Here is a 20,382-nt window from a genome sequence, read left to right on the forward strand (position 1 = left end):
AGATTAGTGACATAGCCACTTTTAGTCGAGGAATGGATACTGGTTCTTTCTGTGATCGGAACCAAAACCACAAGCCATGGCTTATAGCTATAATGTTAATATATATTTTCATAAACTATGATTATGATTAATTTTTCATTATTCAGATACTTGCAGAAATTGAAATAATATAGGGGATAGTTCAGTGTTAATGCAAGTAAAATGGTGAAGCTCAAAATATTGTCTGAGATATGCTGCATGTCGTCTCTTTATGTCTTTGAAAAGTCACAAAATTCATGTGTATTTTTTGGAGTTTGGTTTAGACATTGAAAGTATGGTGAAATATACCACAGTTTGGAGTGGATAGTTTTATAAGTTCTGTTTTCTTTACTGCATCCACAAGTTGGAAAGATTCCTTGCCATCAGTGGATGTATTTAGTTGCTGGATATTCTCCATATCTTAAGTGCATATTTCTATTGCCTTTTTTATTGTTTACGCATCAGAGTGATGACAGACCCCAATCAACCTATTAACATTGACCTTATAATTACAGGCATCAAGAGCTAGCCCGATATAAAGGAATCACATGAAGCTGCAATATTTGGCATGCCTTGATTTGTGAAATTCATTGAGATGACAGTAGCAGTTCAGAGCAACCATCGCTACAAAGGGCTAGCTTTCAACCATGAGACTGAAAAGCCATTGAAGCTGTTTGTACCACCTTGATGGGGTTATTCAGATCGCAGCCATAAGGTGGTAGCTGCCATTACTGGCATTCTGCACTTGTAAATAGCGGCAGTTGTGTTGCTTCTAACAAGCTTTGAAATCCTTTTTCATTCTTTTGTAGAAAATTCTGCGAGTCTTAATGCTAGTAGATCGGCTAATGTTTGTATGACCTTTCAGCATTACTTTTGGGTTGGCTTGTTTTATTATGGGAGATGGTTGGGGGGGGGGGGGGGTGCTGGCTGCTTTCCACAATGGAGAGAGTGGGATGGAGTGGATAGGGTGTTCATTCCATAGAGTTGGTAATAGTGAGACACACATGGCTAGGAAGCTGGCTTCCCCAGCCTTGCCCTTTTGTTGTTATACATATTTTATCCATGGCTGACGAGTTTGCCCTTTGCTTCTCATCTTTCTTATTTGTGGTTGAGGGTGGGTGGAGGAGGAATGATCCGGCCTCTAGGTTGCACAAGATGCCATCATGGGGATCGATAGTCTGTTCAATATGCATTTTGGGGTGCCAGAAATTCCATGAGAAGGAATCCATTTGGTAGAATCTTTTTCTTAAACGCTGGTTCATACCCAGGTTTCATGACGAAGGCCCAATATTGAGGTAGCTGCGTTGATCAGTTCTTGTAACCGAGTACATGTAAGATCGTAAAGAATATAACTGTCTTTAGAATTGCCTTTCTCTTAATTGAGCAATAGAGAAAGGAGAATTTGATGTATAAGCAATGCAGATTAGAAAAAAACAAAGCCGTAGGAGTCTCACGGTTGTACAGGTTGAGCTGGAAAGAAATCTTGCCGACGTAAAACTCTAGCTCTATTATGTAAGTGTGTGTATTGTGTGACTATGGTAGCAAGAGGCCAATTTTGGTATATAAACAAGAGAACTCAGGAGTGGCTACGAAAAAATGTCTAGAAGTAGGCGATGACTGGGAACAAACTAGAAAGACCATCAAAATAGTCTTCATCTCGTGCACAAAGTGATATTCATTGTCAATATGTTTTCTTCAAGTGCAAACTGTTAGCTTCGCTGACGTGTGAAGAGGACTACAATTGCCACAGAAGAATGTAGACCGATGAGGCTGTGAAGCACTTGTGTCACTGTAATATCAATTTTGCCCAAGGTATCAACCCCAGACCAAACCGGAACTTGGTTGGACTAGATAGAGTCAAATCGAAATATTAGGAGCTACCAAGGATCCATCCTCGGCAAAGTATCAGTGGCAAACTCTTACAAATATGGCTTCACTCATTGATAAACCGTGGGCCATTGGTGGAGATTGGAATTCCTATTTGGACAGGAATGATCGACAAGGGGGTCGGGCCCTTTTTGCTAATGATTTGTTCCCATTTCAGTCTTTCACTCATGAATTTGGCTTGCTTCAAGTTCCATATACAGGCAGCAAATTTACATGGTCTAACAATCAAAAAGATACTCATCGTATTGAGGGACTTCTAGACAGGGTAATGTGTAATATGGAGTGGCTAACACAGTTCCCAGATGTTAATATTGAGCATATCTCAGTTGCCCACTTGGATCACAAAGCATTATTTGTCAAATTGATGCCTAATGCAGGCTTTCAAAACAGGCCTTTCAGATTTGAATCTTTTTGGATTCAGGAAGAAATATATGCTGAGCTCCTTCACCAATCCTGGGCCATTCCAGTTTCTGGTTCCTCTTCATACATTATAAAAAGGAAGTTGTCAAGATTAACCTCATCCCTAAAGCTCTGGAATAAAACAACAGTGAAATGCCTTGAAATCAGAGAGGAAGCCATCAGAACTTCTATTGCAGCTCATGAATCTGTAGCCCTGGATGATAGGGATGAGAGTTGGCATGTGGAGGAAAAAAGAAGGGTGGCTATTCTTAGGCACAACCTCTAGTAGCTATTAGAGAAATGGAGACAAAAATCCTGACTTGATTGGCTACAGTATGGAGACCATAGTACCTGCTTTTTTCACCAGAGTACCATGGTTCGTAGGGCCAGAAACAAGATTAGGCAGCTATCTCATCATGGTTTAACCCTCGTGGATCATGGAGACATAGCATCTGCATTTCAACATCATTTTAAGCAATTATTTTCTTCGGCCCAAATTACAACTTCAATCTCATATTTTGCACCCATTGCTAATCAGGTGTCAGAAGAGGACAAATCTTGGTTGGTTCGCCCTTTCACCATTGAAGAAATTAAAGCGGCAATCTTTCATATGAATGGCCTGAAATCTCCAGGTCCTGATGGGTATCCTAGTCTTTTCTATCAGCATGCATGGGAGTCAGTTAAATCAGATGTCGAGGCGATGGTATCTCAATTTTATCATTCAGGTACTTTTTCCTTATCACACAATGATACTTTTATTACTCTCATTCCTAAGGCTGAAGGCCCATAGGGCGTGGGTGATTTTAGACCAATTAGCTTGTGCAATTCGAACTATAAAATTATCTCTAAGCTATTGGTAAATAGGTTGAAACATATTATCCCCCAATTGGTTTCATTTCAGCAGAATGGTTTTGTCAAAGGAAGACATATTATGGACAATATCTTAATTGCCCATGAAATCCTTACTAAAATTCAGAGACACAAAAAGAGGAAAAAAGGACTTATGGCAGTCAAAGCATATGATAGACTAGATTGGGGTTTTCTTCATCAAGCCTTATGCTCTTATGGCTTCCCTCCCAAATGGATAGATTGGATAATGTTATGTGTTAAAACAGTTAAATATTCCTTACTGGTGAATGGGTCCATTTCTGGCAGTATCACTCCTTCTAGAGGGCTTCACCAAGGAGATCCGCTTTCCCCCTATCTGTTTATCTTATGTGCTGAACTCCTTTCTTCTCACCTGGAAATTGCGGTATCACAGAGGAAATTACATGGTATTTCCATAGCACAAGGGGGTGAAAGACTTTCACATCTTGCCTTTGCGAATGATATTATCCTTTTTGGTCATGCCACAAGATCTGAGGCAAGAACTTTCGGCTAAATCCTTCAGCAGTACTGCTCCCAATCATGGCAAGAGCTCAATGTACAGAAAACAAGGGCACATTATAGTCCAAGTACTTCAACAAGCATGAAGAGGATTCTATCCACTCACTTTCACATTACCCCAACGTTAGAATTGGATATATATCTGGGCATTCCTCTTTTTACTGGGAACTTAAAGAAAAAACATTCTGACACTTTGATAGCGCATGTGTCTCAACGCTTGCAAGCATGGAAATCGAAGCTCCTCTCTTCTTTTGGTAAAGCAATTCTCATTCAATATACTCTTGCAGCTTTACCTTCTCATTTTATGTCTTGCTTCAAGCTGCCTACAACAACTGTGATGGATATTGAAAAATATATGCGAAATTTCTGTTGGTCTAATGGAGAAAAACAACATGTTCATACGGTGGATTGGAAAACTATATGTTCTCCAAAATCTGAAGGTGGACTCAATATTCAAAACCTTCAAGCTTTCAACCTAGCACTTCTGTCTCGGAAGGCATGGGAACTCTTTCATCATCCTTCATCCCTTTGGGGAAGACTTATGATGCATAAACATTGCTGGTAGCACTCCTTCTTAGAAGTCCAGCCTCAATCTTTGGATTCATGGGGATGGAAATCCATTCTGATGGGCCGCGATCTTGTTAAACAGGGCTTGTTTTGCAAGTAGGTAATGGTGAACTTATCAATCTGTGGACTTCGAACTGGATCCCTGATACTCTCCAGGATGTGAGCCATTATCCATTTGCCACCACGGGTCCTTCCTCTGTTGCTCAATTGATTGATCAGCGTACTCATACATGGAATCACGATCTCCTACTGTCATGGTGGCCTCACCAAGTGGTGGGCAAAATTATGAACATTCAGCTTCATCAATTGGATATGCCTGGTCGCACTATTTGGCAATGGACAACGTCATAAATTTTCACAGTGAAATATGCCTATAGACTTGTATGTGTACAATTGAATTGTCCAAGGGTTCTATCAGTAGGCGTATCCCCATGGTGAAAATTTTGGCGACTATCGCTCCCCCTGAGGGCCATTCATTTTCAATGGAAGTTATTGCATCAAAAACTTCCTACGACAGATTTACTTGTCCGTCAGGGTTGTTCGTGCTCTAAAGAATGCTTGTTCTATGGTGATCAGGAATCCTCTCCCGACCACATTTTCCTCCGTTGCCGATATGCAAGGCAAGTCTGGAGTGATTTACAGTTTCATGAATTGCTTTCAGCTTGCACCATCAGGGAAACAGTTATTCAGTTTATCATGTCCACACAGAGCCACGACACTAGTGATAAGACCCTTCATATCTTGCTAGCATTATGGCTCCTAGGGAAATCTTATACAGCGAATATCACAACCAGTCACACAACTCAGCATTCTCAACTTAGTTTCCTGATATGGAAGGGCTTGCAGTTTTACAGTAAAAAAAAAGGTTACGAATTTTGGCCCATCCACAGCTATGAAGGTTATTAAATGGGTATGTCCTCTTCCAAATACTATCAAAATTAATGTAGATGGCTCCTTTTATAAGGAGAAAAATCTAGCTGGTTTTGGTGGAATTGCGTGAAATTTCCAGGGCAAGATGACATTTAGTTTTGGAAGTGGCTCTTCAGCCCATGATGTCCTAACTCTAGAGGCTCTAGCAATGCGCAGAGCCATGCTATGGGCCAAAGACTTCAACTTGAATTATGTCGCCCTAGAAAGTGACAACCAAGCACTCATCTCCATCCTTCAAAAGCAGCCCTCAGAGGTACCATGGAAGATCTTTCCTATCATCTCTGATATTCGAAGGATGGTGACAAATTTTGAATGTATCTCATTTACACATGTGCTTAGGGAAGCTAATTCTGTAGCTGATGCTTTGGCCAAGGAAGGGGCATTAACACAGGAAACTTTCTTATATGTACACACCCAATCGTGGTTTTTCTTTATAATAAAATATTTTCTTCATAAAAAAAAAGGATCCATCCTCGGCACCCCTCGTCAAGGCTGGAAGATCAAGTCCAAACCTCAATTGGAAAACTGCTAGAGGTCAAGAAAGAGCGGATGACCCCTGTCCCCCAAAAAGGGAAGCATAAAAGCTTTGTGTCTTGAGGTTTTACACACGTACATGTTAGAAGATACTTTGACCTTACCGATATTCACCTAGGACGTTGTTGTCATAAAATAATTGGGTGTGCAAACCAAGAGCTATCATGTCAACTCCCATTGCCACACCTACGTCAAGACGGATTTTTATCCGCTCTAGTTCGTGTCAGGCTCCAGTTCCTTCGGTTAGCCATTAGATCGTCGACACGTGTTTCATTCTAATCGTATGGTTACGATTATTCCAACTCTTAACCAGTTTATCCTTTACCTTTTTTTTTTTTTTCTCTTGTTTTGGCTGTGTCTCCCTCTTCACCTCAGGCAACACCGACTCACCACTGGCGAAGCAAAGCAAGGGATCGAGTGATCACTGAAGCGAAGCGAAGCGATCGGTCTCATATCTGCTTCTTCTAGTTCTGATTCTTAGATCTCTATTCTTCTTCTTCTCAGATCTACGTTCGGTTTTTGATTTCTAGTGTTCGAAGCCTATTTTTCTGGTTACAGATTTGGTGTGCTTTGCGGTTTGTTAGAGATATCTTCGATTTGGTTTCCTGCACTTCGAGTTCCAAGCCTTTAGATCAGTTTTTCAGTTTGTGCACTTGTTCTTCCAAACTAAGAAGAGAAACCAATATGTTGCAATCTTTAATGTCTTCTAACACTACTAGCCGACGCGAGAAAGAAAGAAGACAAAAAACTCAAGGCGAGGGTTGGAAGACAGAAGAGACAATGTAATCGGTGTGGAAGTTGCAGGTAAATAAAGAGTATGAAAAAATCGCAGAGGTGAAGAGGGAGACGCAGACAGCCGAAACAAGAGAAAAAAAAAGTAAAGGATAAATTGGTTAAGAGTTGGAATAATCGTAACCATATGATTAGAATGAAACACGTGTCGACGATCTAACGACTAACAGGAGGAACTGGAGCCTGACACCAACTGGAGTGGATAAAAATCCCGTCAAGACAACTCCCATTGCCACACCCACATCAAGAGTAAATATCCCTACTAGCCACGTGTCGGCCTTGGAGGAGATTTGGGCCATACTTGACAATCCAACTGCCAAGAAGGATCAGTTCTTAGGATAAATACCACTTAATCTGGTATTGCACATTTACTCTTTAAACTCTTATTGAGTGCTTTTACTCATTTGTTACAAGTCCTTGACCTCGGGTAATATTATTCCTAAATCTAACTTTACCTTCAAAGCTAGCTAACTGACCTAAGAATCTACCCATTTTATGAAATCAGCTTGTGGAATTGACCATGGTTCACTCGAAGGGGCTAGATTCTAATGTAACATTTTGCACCATCTAGGGAAAACGGGCGTTTCCAAAGCCTATTTCTCACTTTTCTTTATAGTGCCTTTCCATCTCCTAGTTTACCTTAGCCAGACCTTTGCTTCTCTTGAAACCATGACTAGGAATGCTGGTAAACAACAACCATCATGTTGTGGAGATATCTCTCTAGATGTGAACTGCGTTCGAAGAAGTCTCAGGGAAAGAAGGATGCTCTACCTCCGCGGCTTGGACCTTCGGGTTCCCACTGTGAAATCCAGCCCAAAACCTAAATTAGACACCCTATTTGTTTTGGATGAAGAAGAACTTGTTTGATGTTTGACCTTGAAGTCGGACCTTGAGTATGGTGTTAATATGTTTAGAAGGTCCTAGGAAGTCAAGTCGCACCTCTCCCTTAGTGTAGATTCGAAAACCCATAGAAAATTGATGATGGAATTCCCTACTTGAAGAGCTTGGTTGATTTAGAAAAGAGAATGTACCTTGATGAAGAGAAGATTGGTTGATGACCTTAGAGCATGGTTAGATATGATTTAAAGCCATTTTCCTATGCTAGGTAAGTTATAGTTGTTGTGTAGAAAGTTTCGTTTGATTCCGATAAGAGAAAGGCCCTCAAATCCCTATTTCGAGGCTATCTTTGTCGGCTGGGTCGATTGCCTGGTCGACTGGGCCATGCTACCCACCCACTCGACCCAAGTAAACAGAATCCGAGCAGAATCTTCTGTTTAGGTCCTTATTGCTATATATACCTCATAACTTCGTGTTTTTAGTATCCCTAGCCTCCAAAACACCTAGAGAACGAAGGAAACTCATCCCAAGCCTCTTTTTGGTGTAGAAGAAGATCTACATTCAACTCTCAAGCTTTTTCTCTCTTGTTCTTCAATCAAAGGTTAGTATTCAATGTATTATGCTATTGATTCATTCTTACTATGATCATTCTCTTCTCTGATCTGAGATTATGAGGAAGATATTGTATCTCTGCAATCATATCTTCTACAATCTCTTTTCTTTTTATAAGCTATGATTTCATATTCATTCTTTACATGATTTTCATGATTTCTTCTTAAACTATGATCATGTTCTTATTTCGATTTCTTATAGCATATTAGATGCATCTCTATGATCATTCTTACTCTTGATTTACTGTGTTTATGTACTAGAATGAGGTCTCATCATCTCTAGTTCATCTCTTTCATTCATAGCTTGTTTTCAATGAAAACCATGTTGTTTTCCAAATTAGAAAGTCTTGTTTTCCAAAATAGAAACTATGATTCTAAATTAGTAAGTAATGGTTTTAATGGTGTTTGATGTCTAAATTATGCTTTTTAGTCTTAGACTACTGTGTTAGACATTCCCTCCAAGTTTCATCGCATTCCGGTTTGTGTAGCATAGGTTTCGGATCAAGATTCTCTTTTTATTTTCGGATTTGCTCTTGGGCGATTGCCCGGGTCGATCGGAGCACTCAACCCTGACCAATCAACCCGCAAGAACAAACAACTCTGTTTTTCATCCGTTTCGACTCCAATCTTTTGTAATCACTTCTTATGACCTATGCATGTTTTGTCAAGCTTGTTTAGGTGATTTTGGATCTGTTCTCTGATTTCTTATCTGAAGACTATAAGTTCGGATTACGAGGTGAGTATTCCAACTCACAATATGTCTATTTACATGTCTTATGGTATTATGACATGAATGCATGATTTAGCTACTGTTATGTTAGTTTCCATTATGATATGAATGCTGTAAGTACAGTAGGATCTTATTTCCTTATTTACTTTATGTACTTGATCATGAATGAATACTCATTCATGTATGTTTCTTATTCATTTAATCTTGTCTTATTATACTCTTCTATTTGATGAAATATCTGTCGTGGATGATATGACTGAATTATGATTGTGATTGTTTAAGTATGATTTGGGATTGGGGAATGTCCTTTTGACATTTCTGTCCTTGGACCTCATTGGGAGTAGTATGGGATATTTCCAATGTTGCCCTTTGACGCTTTCCCGGATTATTTGTTGTCATACCTAGGACTTGTCTAGCAGTGTTTGGCTAGGTTATACCCCTGTTATATCAGACCCGATTTGGAAGGGTATTGAGACCGAACGACCCGTGGTAGCAATGGGGATTCATGGGCGCTCAAGACCGGTAACCAACCCGTGAGGGGACATGAATCACATTGTGGGGGCCATTTATGGGTAGGGTTGCGTATGGATATACTTGGGCTCATGGGCGTTCAAGACCAGTAACCAACCCGTGAGAGGACATGAGAGCTTCCCGTTTACTATATGTGGATGACCTATAGGGTTGATGAGTCCGTAGTCTGGGACTATGCTGACTCTAGTGTAAAGGATACCGGAAAGGATCGCCAGGGGCGAGGAATGGACGTATCTGGATCTGAGTTGATATGACTAAGTAGAAGACTTGCATTGGGCTAGGCTTTACCTTGACATGCGCCAATACTTAGACCAAACGGTTATGTGAGAGAGCGGTGACTTAACCCCCAGCCATGGATTGTCCAAGATGGATGCTTATTGTGTTTGGATTACTTGCTAAGTTCTTTTGAGCTTACCCTTCGGGGGACTTATTTTTAGATGACATTGCAGGTACGAAAGAGAACCCGTGCACCAGCACGGAGAACCTTTCCTTATATGGTACAGCTTTGGATGTCCTTGGACAAGGTAATGAACAGCGAGGCAGCCAACACTCGGATTTGGGCTGCATTGATGGCTCCTATTGATGGCAACCGGCATCATCTTATTCGCCGATGGAATCGTGCGCTAGATGCTGATCTGAAGCTTCAAGAGCATGACCCTAAAGTGAAGAGGATGAAGATTGAAGAAGAAGAAGAGCCGACTGAAGAAGTGGATTAGATTCTCTTGTTTCTTCTAGACTTTTATTTTACTTGTATTAGCTTAGAGCTTGCTTTAGATTTCGATCTACCTTCCACATATGTTGTGGGGTATATTTCCGCTATACTCTACAGTTGTCTTTTGATTTGGTATCTTGTTATTCCGCACTCTGATATTCTTTAGTGATCCTTATGTGATCCTTTCTTGACTTTTATTATTAACTTATTAGAATACATGATTTGTTCTTGCTTTTGATTATGTTATTGTGCTAAATGGATATGATCGTTCCTAAACTTGATCTTTTGGGCAATGGATCACTCCCCCGGGTAACCCAGATAGGGTATAGGCTGGGTGTATTTGGGCTAGATGTGACACCCACACTGAGGAGGAACTTGCCTCTGAAGTTGTTGCCAGCAACACCTCTACAATCGTCAGAGCCCTTCAATTCTAAGAAGCCTTAGTCATGGTCTTGACATAGGATGGAAGGTTCCACAACATAGAAAAGCAACTGGCCAACATGCAATGCCTATTGCGTATGATGGTTCACTAGCTTGGCAAAGCCACTCTTCCCAAAATTTTCCCTACCATGGTGCTTTTAGAAATAAATGGTCTAATTCCAAAAGGCCCTGGTGTCAGGTGAGTGGACAAAGTGGTCGAGAGAAGTATTGATACTGCCAAGGAGAGAAGGCAAGAAGAGGAAGCCGTGCATCATCAAACCTGGCCTAGGTGAGATCTACAACATGTAGGTGTACCTAATCTCCTAGGGCCCCGTCAACAACATAGCTGAGTATCACCTTTCCATGGCTCGGAGGGTGAAGGATCTACCCTCCACGCCATTAAACAACAAGGGGATGAAGTTGGGACGAGTCGCTCTACCTCCAGAAGGCATACTCAGACTAGAAGTGAGTCCAAAAGCAAGGTGGCATAGTCCTCCCACCAGAATGTAGTGGCCCAACCTACTGACCTTCACGATGTTTTGTCTGGGCAGATTCCTACGTAAACTACATAATGGATGGCCTAGATGAACGTATCAAGAAATCAGATGAAGGGAGAGCTAAGGACATCTACAAAGTCTTAAACCAGCAACCCTTCTCGACAAAAATTGTCACATCCACCCAGCCGGTACCCCATTTGGAATACCCGGATGTGATCCACAGATCCAAGGATCAATGATCTGAGGTCCATGCCTCCCACATACACGATAACACAATCATGAACAATAATAATCAATGGTAAAAACAACTAATACTAAGTATCATGAATAAGATAAGATTAACTAAATCAGAGTGCGGAATATAGATAATAATAAAGTATGATCAAAATCATAAAGGGTGAGAAGGTGTGGTAGCCACCCTCTCCGAGCAGCGGAAAAGTAGTAAATCAAGTTAGTTACATATCCAAGTGTCACCGGAATAATTCAAAGACAAGTTAATTACAATATCCAAGGTTCCACAAATACACCAAGGGAATGGGGCACTATGCTAGGGTTTCTTTTATACTAATGGTAGTCTCCTCAACAGTACGGATGAAGTAAACCCAGCGCTGCTGCTCCCGCACAACTGTGGGGCTAACCCTGGTGCGGATAGTAATCCTCCTCGGCTCCAATATACGGATCCTCACCGACGCCACTACCCGGAGGGTAGTATGTGGAATCATAGTCCGCCTCATAGGAGGTGCCATCGTAATCTTCGGTACCTGGAATGTAATCTAAAACATTTGCACAAAAAGGAATGAGATCGAAGAACTCAACAAGGAAGTTATTCCATAATTAGAAATCATACACATTCAGAACATATAATAATGCAATGTGATATGGAACATATGATGTAGATATGAGCCTAACTCTATGAATGCTGGTCTCTAGGGTAGACATGCTTTAAGTCATAGCACCGTACTTCTCTGGGTCGTTAGTCACTCTCCCATTTCCATATCTTGGGAATGCCCGGGGAAGATCGGTAAAGTCATCAAAAAGCCGTGGTAAGGGGATCGGTCACCACTCTCTCACATCACCATTTGGTCAAGAACTGGCGCATGTCACAGTAAAGCCTAGCCCAATGCAAGTCATCTACTCAGTCGGTCAAGTCAGATTCAGATACGTCCATTCCTCGCCCCCGGCGATCCTTTCCGGAATCCTTCACACTAGAGTCAGCGAAATCCCGAATTTTGGACTCATCAACCCTATTGGTCATCCACATATAGTAAACGGGAAGCTCTCACGTCCTCTCACGGATTGGTTACCGGTGAGAGGGTTTGTTGTTTTCCTGCTCTTCAGAGTTTAGGTTTTATCCATATGCAACTCTACCAAGATAATCTTGTTTTGAGCGCCCGTGAGCCCAAGTCTATCCATATGCAACTCTACCAATAAATGGCCCCTTTCAGGTATCCGTAGCATGGTTCATGTCCCCTACCGGATTGGTTACCGGCCTAGAGCGCCCATCCAACCATACACTACCACGGGTTGTTCGGTCTCAATGCCCTTCCGATTCGGGTCTGACACGACAAAGATGAACCTAGCCACACAACTAGACAATCCTATGTATGTCATCCAATAACTCGGGAGAGTGTCGATAGGCACTATCGGAGAACATCCCATACTATTCCCTCCGATGCCCAAAGACAGAAGTGTCAGTAGGACACCCCCAAATCCCAAGTCATACGTAAGCAATCACACATCAAATCTCATCATTTCTCATGCATCCAATGCATATTCACAATAGTAATCAAATCATGATATTAAAACGAATCATTATAATCATAAACAAATCAAATGATAAAGTAACACAACAAAAGTATAAAGATTTAAATGCTACTGTTCTAACACATATGTAACAGTCTCATAATGATTGAAAGAAATTTAGGGATTTCATTCTTTGAATAAAGCACAGTTCAATATTTGATGACTTATATGTTTATGGATATAACCATCCTTACCTTGGATGAGTTGATGATGAATTGAGAATACCAAGAATAGTCCAATAGAATTGTTAAGGCCCTAAACAAACATCAATAATAAGTTAGAAAAGAAATCGGGAAGATCGGATGTCATTTGGGTCAAAACCGACCAAGGTTCTTTGTCAGCAACAACTTTGGTCGATGGTCTTGGTCGATGGTATCGACCAAAAGTATCGACCAAAATTGTCCTCGGGGCAGAATAGTGGATTTTGGTCCGAAATGAGTCTTCCGGTGTTCGGATCAATTTGAAACTTGGAGGCATACTTGACAACAGTAGTAGGACACTATAAATCAAGGAATTAACCCAATCCAATGGTCTAATTAAAAAGCCCCAATTTGAGCTATCAAGTTCAAGTGATAAACATCATGGCATGAGTTGGAATTGATCGCATTGATGAGGAATAGCATGTAATAGCTAGAGGAACTAATAGAAATTCGATTGGAATCATATGGCAATGTTAAACATGAACATAATACACTCAATAGCTCAATTTGATATCAAATGGTATGATGTTAATAGGTAAATCATGGAATACATATGCTAGGCATGAGATATAAGCATTAGCATCAATGAATGGCTAAGGGAATCATGGATTGAGCATGAGTAGGTACTTGGAGTGGTGGTTGCAAGGTTGCAGCACCATTCCAAATGTCCCATCAGCAAGATGACAATAGAAAAGAGTAGAAAAGGGTAGGGTAGAGAGTGGAAGGAGGAGTCATACCTTAGTGTGGAAGATGAAGACAAGAATCAATGATAAACTAAGTGTCTTTGATGAGATACCCTTCACACTAACCAAGGAGCTGCTTTGGGAAGCTGTCCCCACGTTCCCAGGTGAGAAAAATGATTGCAAAAGGCTCAAGGCTCAAGGTCACATTAAATAGAAAATGAATATTCCATGGAATCATTAACTTGGCAGACTGAGATATTTTGGTCGATGGTATCGACCAAAATGACCAAAATATTTTCAGCAGAAAACTCAGGTTTAGAACAGCAACTTCAAGTAGGGATTTGAAAGGCTATACAAGGTCAAATTGAGTGAGGTTTTCTTCCACAATTCAATCAAGAAGTCTAGTTTCGGGGAATACCTTCGGATTGTGCACAGGAGGTCATTTGGTACATCAACCATATTAATCTTCTCCGATGCGCAGACTTTCCTTAAACACTGACAATGCATTTAAGCAAGGGGTATCATTGTCAATGTCCATGGGCTCGGTCCCCGAATCATGATCATCAATCAGAATGGTCCATAAATCTCTTCTTCCACCGCTTCGGGTCCTCGGACCTGAATACAACAGTGGATCCGGGTCAGGGTCAAGGTTAGAATAGGGCTGGATATTACAAAAATCATGGGGGCCACACTCCCTACTGGGTTCAAATTTCCCACATTTTCAATGTTTGGTGGGAGTCTAATTCCCTAAACCATATCTACCACTTTGCTTTAGTGTTGACAGTCATGGAGATGGGGATGTTGTAAGATGCAGAGCATTCCCAGGTCGCTTAAAGGCCCTACAATAACTTTGTTCTTTAGGTTGAAGTCTAGGTCAAGTTGCAGTTTTAGAGAGTTCGAGGAAGCCTTTATTACCCAATTACATAGCTAGATCAACAAGGAGAAGACTAAAGATAGCCTTCTTGTAATGAGGGTAGCTTATAGAAACTGAAACAGAGCTATACAAATGAAAAGTTGATAGAGACTCTAGTGATGAACTAACCTCTTGACCTCATCGCCCTGCTGAAGAGATGCCAGAAAATAACAATGTTTGGGGAGGTGGTCAAGGAGAGGAGAAGGGAAAAAGGAAGGAAAGAGAGAAAATAAGAACAACTCCAAGGGTAAAGCGTTGGGAGACTTATCCAAATCCTGAGGTTGCGGCAACAAACAAGATAGGTTGGATAGGTGAAAAAAAGACCAGGGTGAAGAGGATTATACTCCACTAAACACTAAGAGGTTGGCAATCTTGATGCAGATAGAAGACTTAGATCTGTTGAATGACCTAGGAATTTGCACTCAAACCCAAAGAACAAGGACATGATGAAGTATTGTCTGTTCTACAAAGATAAGGGCCACCATACCAATTGTTGTTGTACCCTGTATCTTGAGATCAAGAAGTTAATTGCCTGAGGTCACGTTGGAAAGTATGTAGCGAAGGTGTCCTACTCCGAAGATTGATCTCTTGCTCATGGAGAAAGAAAAGCTAGATTCAGAAGGAGAGATCAATTAGTCGACAAAGTTATAACTTAGGAGCAAGATCGGGGCAAGAATGTAGTTGAAGATGAAGAACTCCCAAACATCTTTAGAGTTTTGGGCGGCTCGACACAAGAGTCTATTCGCCAAGCCAAGAAGAAGGCAAGATTTGTTAGAGCAGTCGGGGCGCCTAGAGGCCTCAAACAAGATAAATGTCCTGAACAGATAACTTTAGTGACAAGGATTTAGAGGAAATCAGACTCCCCAATGATGCCATCATAATCAAGATGAAGGTGCCCAATTGCACGGTGCATAGGGTCCTAGTCAACACTGGATCCTCAAACGGCCTTGGTTCTTATGATTTGCTTTTGACAGCTAGGCTTCAAACGTTCAGCCCTAGCTCCAAATGGAACCCACTTGTACAGGTTCACTGGTTGCTCCACCATAGTTGAAGGTACAGTGCAGTTGTAGTTAATGGTGGGAACGTTCCCAAAGCAAGCAGTCCACTAGGCAACCTTCATGGCAATCCATTTGGTTTGAACAATATTCAGGCTATCTATTAGAAAGCCATGAAAAAAACTTATCAAATGCAGGTAGATTTGGAGGAACATGGGAGTCTACGTGGATGACAAGTTGGTGAAAAGAGAAACCTTAGGAGATTGTATAACTACCCTTGTCAAAGTCTTTGATGTTCTCCAAACTTATCAAATGAGGTTAAGATCTAGAGAAGTGTGCATTTGAGATCTCCTTTGGGAAGTTCTTAGGCTTTATGGTGTCCCGACATAGGATAGAGGCTAATGCAAAGGAGATCAAGGCATTGATATAGATGCAGTGTCCCAAAATAGTTAGAAATGTACAAAGCTGTACTGGTCAGGTGGCAGCGTTGAACCTGTTCATTGCCAAAATTAGAGATAGGCGTCTACGTTTCTTGAGGGACCTAGCAATGACTAAGAGGGTGGTGTGGACTAAAGAGTACTAGTGCCCATATTTTCAATCTCATCAAGTGACTATCCTCACCAACTTCCCATTGAAGAAGATCCTTCACCGTTCTGATATTGCAAGAAAAATGTTCAGTAGACAATAGAACTTAATAAACACCACAGTGACTTTTAATCTCAGACGATGATTAAATGTCAAGCTGTGACTGGAGTTTTTGGTTGAGTCTAATTCCTTACCACCCTTGGGATTAGAGGTTGAGAAGGGAATGATATGGATGTTGTATTTGGATGGAGCTAGCACTTCCATAGGAAGTGGAGTAGGAATTATATTGCAAAGCCCAAGAAGTTTCATGATCCAGTATGCCTTGAAGTTCGAATTGGAGGTGGTCCAACAATCAAGCATAGTATGGAGCCCTACTCGCAGGACTGAAGCTGGAAAAATTAGATTGTGCATGAGAACTAAAAGTGCGCAGCAACTCACAACTGGTATAAACCAAGTTCTTGGGACATATGATGTGAAGGAGGAAAGAATGGCCTAGTATCTTGCCAAGTAAACCAAGCAAAAGCAGGATTCGACCGCCTCGACACAGTACAACTCCCAAGGAAAGTGAAAGAAACAACAGATTCCTTGGCATGACTAGCTTTAGTAAGATATTCAAAGCTTGAGCCAACAATATACATCAAGAAACCAATGGTACCAAGCACTGATGAATTGGAAGCAATGGAGATTGATGAGAGCCCATGTTGGATGGGACCCATCATTTCATATTTAAGAAATGATGAGGCCCCCAAGAAGAGAGAAGAGGCAAGAGTAATGAACATGCATGCAGTGAAGTACACCCTCAAAGATGGAGTTTTGTACAAGAAATCAATCTCAGGATCACTGCAACATTGCCCGACACCGAAGGAGCTTGATATGCATTAGCTGAAGTACGCAAAAGAATTTGCAAAAGTCATATGGGTGGCCAAACTCTAGTGTACAAGATTCTCTAGTAAGCGCCCTACTGGCCTCGAATGCAAAAAGACACGATGGTGTATATAAGGACATGCAAGCAATGTCATATGCATTCCACAATTCAGCAAAGACCCTCCATCCCCTTGGTATCAATCCTATGTCCTATCCCCTTTGCCATGTGGGGCATGGACATTCTGGAAAACTTCATCCTTGTATGGGGTGGGAGAAAAATTTTAGTCATCGCCATCTAGTACTTCATAAAGTGAGTTGAGGTAAAACCATTGCCTACAAGTGATGGAGAAACAAATGGAGAAATTCTTCTGAGATAAAGTCATTTATCTATTCTTCCTCCCCAAGATCATGCTTACCAACATTAGTAAGCAATTTGATTATGAACCTATTGGTTCCCAAAAAATTACCAATCCTAGTCTGATTAGGAGAACTAGCTCTACATTCATCCTGATTAATGGTACAATGAAAAGCCAACTGATTGGGCCAAAGATGAACCTGGTTCAATTTATTGGGGTGAGGCGGAGAAGATATGGTGCTTGTTAGTAGTTATGGTGGTTATTAGTAGTTAATGAAAGTTATGATGGTTTTTCTAACTCCAAGAGGAGGTTATGACAGTTTTTGTAACTCCGATAGGAGGTTATGTAACTTCAAGAGGTAGTTATGGTAGTAATTAATTACCTCTTGTGTCTATTTAAAGAGCATTGGAGAAGGATGTAAACACAACACAATACTCAAATCATGTACCCTTCTTCTTTATCAATTACTTTATATTGGATACAATCTTTATTCAATTAGTTTAGAAGGGGTTTGAGTCTACCTTTAAAGGACTCCACGAGTTTTTGTTGCTTTCTCCTAAAAAGCATCAAAGTCTTTGATTTGCAAGGTAGGGGTTGAATTCAACATTCGCCTAGAGGTCAGATGGAAATGTTGTGTTTCCTTTGAGTCCATGGGACTCTACATGCTCACGCACTTCAATTGACATTAATGGCGAAGGCTGAAAATGAACTCATATTTTTATGGGGAAACAGAACCTTTCACAAACTTCCACAATACCTACCACATCGAACATTGAACAACAGAGGTGGCTAATCCGTAGTACGCTAGTCAGGTCAAGGTGACAAATTGAGTACTCTTGGATGGGATCACAAAAATATTGAAAGATTTCAATGCCAAGTGGGTAGAAGACCTCCCTCATGTGCTTTAGTCATATAGAGCAACTGCTCGAACATCCACGCAAGAAACTCCATTTAAGATGACTCATAGATCAAACGACCTAGCATTGTGGAAGTCTTGGTAGGGTCACTTGGAGTGTGGGAGATCGATTTTGAGTGCAATGAAGAAGGACTTCAAGCAAGCTTAGAATTCTTGGACAAGACTTTGGAGTTGGCTTTGTACAAAAATATTGAATATGAAAGAAGATCAACAACTCACTTTAACTCTCGTGTCAAGTCCACTTTTAGGTTGGGAGATTTGGTCCTCAGAAGAGCCAAGGCCTTCACCCTGAGAAATTTAGGTAAGCTATCACCCAATTTGGAAGGCCCTTTACATAGAAATGAAGGTATTTTGGATAGGCACATATAGATCAAACAATCCCATCATGGGAAGAGACCTTGGGAGATCATGGAATTTGCATAACCTGAATAAGTTTTATCTATAGGACAGACGTACCACCGATATATTATGTACTTTTTCAAACGTCCTAAGCTGCCCAGAGTTTGAGTATGAATCGATCCTACACACCTTCAACGGCATAATAACCTGTTACTTTGATGGACTAAAGTTTCCAAGCTTTATTGGCAAGCATTTTCAGTTTGTAGGTATTAACAGACATTCCATCTGGTACCCAACCGATAAGGGAGGGACGACTGGAGTGGCATATAGGCTCTAGTCTTTCTACTGGAATAAAAACAGTTGCCATTGGACGAATCGGAAATTTCCACTTACTAGCAAGCTTAGATGAGAGGGAGTCCACATAGGGATAGGACGAGAAGAGGCCATAGTGGAAGATAGTGATATGGTAGTTCTTTTGCAGAACTCAGACGGATCCACTAAGAGTGAACACAGGCTATGCACAGATAGAGAGTTACCCAAAGTGCCCAAATCTGGTGTTGAAAGACACCATACTACCAAGAGAAGTACAGAAGAGGAGACGAGAATACCAAGACATTATCCGATAGAGCTGAATTGATACAACTAGAGGAAACTAGAACCTTTCACTAGAATGCAAATGATCTCTGTAGAACTATGAGAAAGCAATGAGTAAGGCGGGCTACTATGGGGTTAATGATGTGCCACTTAGGTTTAATTTGATAGGACCTCCATTTTTGAACTGCAAAATACTTGTTGAGTTTACAGTCGGTATACAAGAGGAGAGCAATAGATAAAAAGTATTGTAATCTCCAATCCCTAAGCATCGTTAAATGTGATATGATATGGCCCGTCTAACAAAAGAAGTAGCTAGTAAGGAATCATGTAAATAGGTAGCTGAGAGTATGGTGCGCATCCCTGAGCATGGGGATGGTGACACTTACAGGAAACGATAACTTTGAGGGAAGAGTATCATAGGGTGGAAAGGTTGAAGATCAATCATTTATAGAGTAGAAAAGATAGAATACCAAAGAGGAAACCCTAATCACCTTGCTTCACATTCTCTCCCCCACCGCCTCAACCAAGAGCATATAGACTTGTTCCATAATATGTTTGGCGATCGAATTGTTGAAAAAAAAAAAAGTAAAAAAGATATATTAGTTATGTTGCTCTTATTGTTGTTGTTGTTAGTTGTCCTGCTAGTCCTTGACCTCCACCACGTCACCCTATAGCTTAACATCGATTATCTCATTATCCTCAGCTATACGAAGCTAGGTCGAGTGAGAAGAAGTAACGGCCTCAGTCTTCATGATGACGGGTTGGGAGCTCGATCAATGGATTTATTTGTATCTGGACTTCCTTACCATGTTCCTCCATGACACCCTCCTCAACCAACTTCTTCTTAAGCCAATCTGACCTCTACCATTTCATTTGGCTGAATATCATTGCGTCTATGAAGTTTTCATATATGGAGATGCCAATGGAGGGATAGTCCTTATAGCAGGTGAAGCCAAGTAGGGGTCAGCTCCACCCTGAAAACATCACTGGCAGTGTCGACCATGTCTTGCTTATAAGCCTTCATCTCCTTGTATTTCCTGACGACATCAGACACCGTCAACTTGCAGTCCGAGATTCCTTGTATTGCACTATGGTTTACTCCAAAAGCTTGCTTTCTAAAAGTCATCATTACGGCCTCAACCGATCCACTTCCGACTACAGTTTTTCTTTGTGTGATGAGGCTATCATGTTTCAACTTCACTATAAAAGATTCCTTCATCACTACCTTGTGAGTGGAGGTAGTAGAGTCCAACTTGGCCTTCTATTTTTTTTTTTTCTCCTTT

At 41.0% G+C, this 20,382-nt stretch overlaps 2 protein-coding genes across 2 annotated transcripts in view; both read left to right on the forward strand.

Annotated features, from left to right (window-relative positions):
* CAND3 (tobamovirus multiplication protein) overlaps window positions 1–912 on the forward strand; it is a 71,517-nt gene extending 70,605 nt beyond the window's left edge. Inside the window, exon 13 of the mRNA XM_089145949.1 lies at window positions 534–912. Within this exon, the coding sequence (XP_089002075.1) occupies window positions 534–557 (24 nt within the window). The 3' untranslated portion in view covers window positions 558–912. The remainder of the gene's footprint in view (window positions 1–533) is intronic.
* Window positions 913–1,945: 1,033 nt separating this feature from the next.
* Window positions 1,946–2,590, forward strand: LOC149025743 (uncharacterized). The gene has a single exon (XM_089143597.1). The coding sequence runs from the start codon at window positions 1,946–1,948 to the stop codon at window positions 2,588–2,590; it is 645 nt and encodes a 214-aa protein (XP_088999723.1).
* The last annotated feature ends 17,792 nt before the right edge of the window (window positions 2,591–20,382 follow it).

Source organism: Hakea prostrata, chromosome 2 (assembly GCF_041222555.1).
Source record: "Hakea prostrata isolate BN-2017 chromosome 2, UWA_Hpros_2, whole genome shotgun sequence".
Lineage (NCBI taxonomy): Eukaryota > Viridiplantae > Streptophyta > Magnoliopsida > Proteales > Proteaceae > Hakea > Hakea prostrata.